The 6,263-nt window shown below is 33.5% G+C and overlaps 1 protein-coding gene across 1 annotated transcript; it reads left to right on the forward strand.

Annotated features, from left to right (window-relative positions):
- The first annotated feature begins 857 nt into the window (after nt 1-857).
- On the forward strand, nt 858-2,204 carry LOC148603749 (ligand-gated ion channel 4-like). Its single transcript, XM_088551464.1, has one exon. The coding sequence runs from the start codon at nt 858-860 to the stop codon at nt 2,202-2,204; it is 1,347 nt and encodes a 448-aa protein (XP_088407590.1).
- The last annotated feature ends 4,059 nt before the right edge of the window (nt 2,205-6,263 follow it).

Genomic DNA, 6,263 nt, shown 5'->3' on the forward strand with positions numbered 1-6,263 from the left:
AATTTATATCAAAGGACATATATTCAAAGGCGTCAGGAAAATTAATATTTACTCAATCCATAACCGGTATTGAAAAAAACATTCAATAGGTCTTTAAATTTTAATCGGGTTTCGGATCGGTTTTTAGTTACGTCGTGGAATAAAATTTAAAGGACAGGACAAAGGAAATTTTAACTCCTTGGAAACGATCCGAAAACTAACGTGGATTTATTACTAGTACATGTTTATAAAAGAAGATAATTGTTTATTAAGTTATACAATTTTAAACATGTCTTTCCTCTGTTAGTTAGTGTTTGAGAAGAACTTTGTCAGAATTTTCGTACAGGATTTACCCAAAACGAAGGCATTAATATAACGTTTGGAAATTTATAATGACATCTGTATCTCTACCTATCATTATCGCTAACCACGACTATCTTTATCAATGTTTGTTTTCATAGCTAAAGGCGTTTTAGCAAGGGATTTAACGAGAATATACCCCCTAGTTCACTCAGTAAGTCTTGGTTTGGAATACTGCATGATACTGATTAGTGGAATTGTTATAGTTATACAAATTGGAATTTGTTTTATGTTTTGACTCAAAACCAGTTGGCTTAACAGATTCTTTGTCATAATAGTTTTGCTATTCCACATTTTAGTTCATATTACTATTGTGCTATCATAAACAGGTCAGAGACCTAAGCTGAATCTATTGGGACACATAGTATCATGAAAAAATGATTTTCAACTGAGCATTAGTAATTTTCAAATTTTTGATATTCATAAAAATTTTCATTTTCAAATGATATACATGTATCATTTTCTATAAATCAATATCTACCATTTGAACAATACATTTTGAAAGTTTAAATGCAACTATGTCACTCTTCTGTATAGCATATTTTATTTTTGTGTCCGTAACCTATGCTAGCAGCAAGGGCACTATTGAACTACTTCATGACAAGTTAACAACCAATTATGATAAACAAATAATTCCTGTGCAGGACATAAATTCACCAGTCAGTGTATATGCTACCTTTAGTCTAAAAACATTAAAAAGTTTGGATCTAAGGAGTCAAATTCTATCAACCTCTGGATTACTGAAAATGTCATGGAAAGACAATTTTCTTGTCTGGAATCAGTCAGAATATGGTGGTGTCAATAAAATATACCGACCAATCAGTTCCTTATGGAAACCTGATATTTTCATAATGAACGCTGTTAATACTGAAAACGCCTTCGTTAATTTAATGAATAATAACGAACAAGTTACCGTCTCATCAGATGGCGTGGTAACATGGTGGCTTTATCTTACTTTGGAGACATTTTGCCCAGTAAGTGTGAAATTTTATCCATATGATTCCCAAACTTGTTCTCTGGATTTCTCTACACTTTATCTTAATAGGATGCAAGAGTCATTAAATTACTTGCCAAGCAATAACGGATTAAAAAACTATATGAAAAACGGTGAATGGTTTTTACAACCATTGTCGTATGAGAACAAAACATTTACCGTTGAGGAAGATGAAAATATGACAGGGTTTAAGATAAATATTGTTCTTAAACGAAGAACAGAATATTACTTCTGGAGTTTTGTTATGCCATCTATAGCCCTGGCTGCTGCTGATTGTCTCACATTCGTTCTACCGACAAAAAGTTCAGAAAAACTTTCCCTATCAACATTTGTTTTCATTGCTTATGGAATATTCTTACGACTTTTTAACGAAAGTATCCCCCCTAGTTCAGAAGAGACATCTTGTTATGGAATACTGCTGTCTTTAAGTATATTAGTTAGTGGTGTCGTTATCATTTTGAACACTTCTATAACTTCTTTGTTCCATTGTAAATCTCCTAGATGTATTTCTAAAGATTGTGAATGCATTACAGATTGTTTTAAATGTAAGAAATGTACTCAATGCTGTGTGGAAAAAAAAGAGAGTCCGGCGTCCTCACCAAGCTTTTGGTCAAGAAAGTATCCTGACCAAACGAAGTTCGCCCATGCAGACGCTTCAATTACCATCAAAAACGGTTATCATAAAACTTACGTTGAGCATGGACAAGCAAAAATTGAGATTGGTGATCTATATAATCGTTTATATGGGATTAATCAAACATCATGGGATGATGTTACAAGAAATGTAGATTTCATTTCCTGTATTCTTGTTTTGATCACTTACACTGCCATATACGCATCTATCTTGATAACACTTAGAGCTAAGTATTGATTAAATAATCAAAAGAGCATTCCAATGTGGACCAGGTATAGTACACTAATCATAAACCGTAAGATGATATTCAGTTGTGTATTTTAGGAAAGTGACTGTGTACTTCTTTTCTTGATTTAAAGTCACTGACTATATCAACTTTTTAAAAAGAATAGTCCTAAACATTTATAGAAACGTTGACGAAGCAACGTCGTTTATTTTAAATTCTTTGTAGCGGATGTGCATCGGATTCCGAATGGTTCGTCTTACATACAAATTACTAATAAATTTGATAACCTCTTGACTATTGTGACTTAAGAAAAGCTTGATATTTTGATATTTATGTGAAACAAAGTGTTTTTGATTATATAAAAAAGAACTTATTTTTCTTATTTTTCTAATTATAATTTATAAGTAATTTAGTGGTTATTGTCATAAAACAATGCACCTAGATGAACCTGTATAATTATTCAAAAGCAAAAATAGAAAAAAAAACCATGATTCTACTCATACTTACTTTAAAACGGGGATCACATTTCTTTATCTAACAGATATACAACATGATCAAAGCATTTAATTGAAAATGCACTAGCATTCAACCATTAATGATTTGTTTGTCGGTAGTTGTATTTATTTCAAACAATTTATTTAAAATTCCATTGGTCATGGGCTACATATTATTTGGAAAGACGACTTGATGATGGAATGAACAAGAACATAGCAGTATAAATGAGATACAAATGCCCATAGATTCTATATGGAAGCCTGATTGGTTTATAATAAGTTCTGAGGATGCCTTTTTGAACATCGATTAATAACAGTGACCAATTTACTTTGACATAAATAGTGTAGTTAGATGGTAAATTTACTTAAATCTTGAAACAAGTTGCGCCGTTAGTATTGTTTGTTATCCTTTGGATTCCCAAAACGTGTACTCCTAATTTTTCCTATCACTCCTTAAATTATGACGTTGAAGCGTTAATGTACTAACTAGGTTATAAACTTTGTAAATATAGGCAAAACAAAACTGAAGCATTGAGTAATTCATTATGTCAAACCCCAAACCATGGCCTTTTCGTCAGCACATAAAATAAAGAAGGTCTACAAACAAAATATAGAGAATCGAATAAAAGATTACACATAAAAACTGAAGATAAGGTAATCAAGACGTCGCACAAAAAACTTATGAAGTATCGAGGTGAAATACGAAACACTGGGGTGATAATCAGGTATTCCAGAAAGGTTAGTATGTCCTGATCCACCAGCAGCACCCGTCATAGTGTCAGTGAGTATAATCCGGTTAAAGTCAAGCAAGAATAATGCAGTTCCACGAACACTAGTAACATAAGAACGAAATCGTTCAGTTTTAACTAAGAATCATGTTGTAAGCTTGAAAATAGTGAACCAATATAAGAAATTGACAAAATGAGAATATGGTAACGAAAAACCACATTGAACGCGTTTTGCAACATACCGTCGACATTCCAATGGGACCAAATTGTGTATTTCTTTTCTCTTATGGGGCTGACTTTATAGCTGATCCAATGCAAATGATGCAGCACCGTTTGTCCAGTTTGATCTCAGTTTCCACAAGATAAATGACGTATTATCGTTAAATTTTTTTTCAGGGATATTACACTACAGTACTACTCCTTTTCAAGCCACCGGAATACTCAAGTAATAGATACTTCCTTCAAAATCAGAACCCTAAAATGATAAATTACTCCTTTTCAAGGTCTACACTTTAATTGGTAAGTTGAACAATAAAAGGTGAACAAAGCCATCTTTCAATTGCTTAGTTATTATCTCGGAGAATATACTACTCTTCCAAAGAAACGAATCGAGACTCCAAGGAATGGACTTCTTCCTTGCAAAGCCAACCAAAGGGTATAGCCTCGCAGGTGCCACAAATATTAAAGAAGCAATACAATGATATATATACATATAGCAAACCAACAATATATGTATAATACAAGTTTAAAAGATAAAAAATTTGCATGAAATTTATTGTTCTGAGAAGCCGGAATCAAGGAAAACGTATTCTAGTACGCCTTAATAGGGCATAAACATGAGCTTGGATTAGCGACTTAACGTTTCTTCAAATGTTACTGCAGCTAAGTCTGTTTGAAGAACACTTTTAACAGAAGTTAAATGTTCGGTGTCATTAAAAGAATTAACATTATTTGGTACTAAATTTGACTTCCGAGCAAATAGAAAAAAAACATGCAACTAAAAATAGACACTAAAATGTAGCATCATTACAGACGTTCAAATAAAAAGTTCTCTGATCCCAAACGAAATGTCAGGTGTTTTTGGAGAAGCTTGTCGTGGCAAATGAGGATTTCGTCGGCAGATACATGTAACTCTTATATAAAATCTTAATTGAAAATTCATCAATTTATGAAAAAGGTTGCTAAAAGTAAAAGATGTAGCGTTCGAACACCACTACGTATTTTTATAGTAGAAACTTATTTCATCGGTTTGCTAAGAAACTGTATAAATAAACAAATAGTCTCAAAATCGAAATAGTAACAAATGTTAAAACAAAATTACAAAAAGCAAAAAGGCTTTCAAATATACTTTTAATACTTTTCTTGTACCGTGAGGGGAAGCAGATCTTATAGAGAATGGAACATCTTCCCTTAAAGCTTCAAGCACTTTATCTGAAACATACAAATCAACGAATCACCAAAAGTGAATAAATTCAAATATAACATCCGCAATATTTAATTCAGTAAGACGAAAGAACTGGTCTGGCACGACATCATAAAACGCAGACTGAAATTTTGTGTCAAAATGCAATCTAGACAAATAATCTGGGATTCTGTTTTCGAATTGTTTCGAACATGAACTGTATGCATTTTGAACTCGTGAACATACGCAAGGTAACAAATTTCTCTTTTTGCACGAATAAATCACCGATTTTGCCGATATTTATTACCAAAACTGATACAGTATAATCACAGACAGCTGAATTCGTTTGTGTTTCAACCTCGTGTACCACGTTTTAAGGTAAACCATGATAGTCAAAAGCTCTAACCCATTAATATGAAGATTCAAACTAATTATGGAATCGGGAAATTTTCAAAGAAAGAATTCGCCCCTACACCATGCGCCGCAACCGGAAATACATGCATTCAATGCCAACTCGAAATCCGGATTGCACCAATCCTCGACTGCCATCTTTGAGACATCATTGTGCTGAGGTAAGGATGTATGCCACCATTTGATATTTTCCTCAGTTCGGATTGCACTTCTAATTTATCTAGTTGGTCATAAACCGAACGTAACCAATTTAAAATTCTTGACATAATAATTCGACCTGGTCTGATACAAGAAGCTAAGAAGGTATATTAAATCGACACTTTCTCCTAGAAAAGCAATTTCCTCAATGAAACCGTTTACTGCTTACATCTAAGACGATTCCTCTCTTTAACGAATCTTTGTCGAAACTGAATTAAGGGTGGAAATAATAACGCCGTGAAAAAAGGGTCTTTTATGAAAGCATCTGTTTCACTTCGTAATTCAACAGCGCTTTTATAATTTCGCAAGTGATTGTGCACTCCGATAGCACCAACTGGGAATCCAAACTCTAACAATGAACAAATTACATTGTCCTTATAACCGGGTTGGAAATTTTAAGTCAGATGAGAGTAAACAGGGAAGGCGACAGAATTCATAATTGAACTAGGCTGAACAGAAAACTATTTCGTGTTCAGTAATGCATCGATTCAAATATTGTGAAGGTGGTAAAAGTGACTTTAACTCTATGCAACCTGGGCACCTATCTGACAGGATATGGTCATCTGTTAAGCTATCGTTAGGAGAACCAATTTTTGGGTTCAACTTCTCGAAATTATCACTTATTGGGTGAGTAACAAAGTTAATAGGCGAAATTCAGTTAATAGTACTCACATTGGTTTTAAAGTTTTTCCGGATAAAAATCGATAGTTTCCGGGGATCAAGAGATCTGTTGGTACCGATATTACGATACTCGCGGGATCACCTGACCAATCTTCCTGACCCAATTCAATCTTTCTGAACCACGCCGTATGAAGTGCTAAAGGCCCTTCCAATTGT

Source organism: Perna viridis, chromosome 11 (genome assembly GCF_037379345.1).
Source record: "Perna viridis isolate PV_CMFRI_1.1 ecotype Kerala chromosome 11, ASM3737934v1, whole genome shotgun sequence".
Classification (NCBI taxonomy): Eukaryota; Metazoa; Mollusca; class Bivalvia; order Mytilida; family Mytilidae; genus Perna; species Perna viridis.

What these genes read in the sequence shown, in the direction of transcription:
- LOC148603749 (XM_088551464.1), top strand. Translation starts at nt 858, where the DNA reads ATGTCACTCTTCTGTATAGCATATTTTATTTTTGTGTCCGTAACCTAT.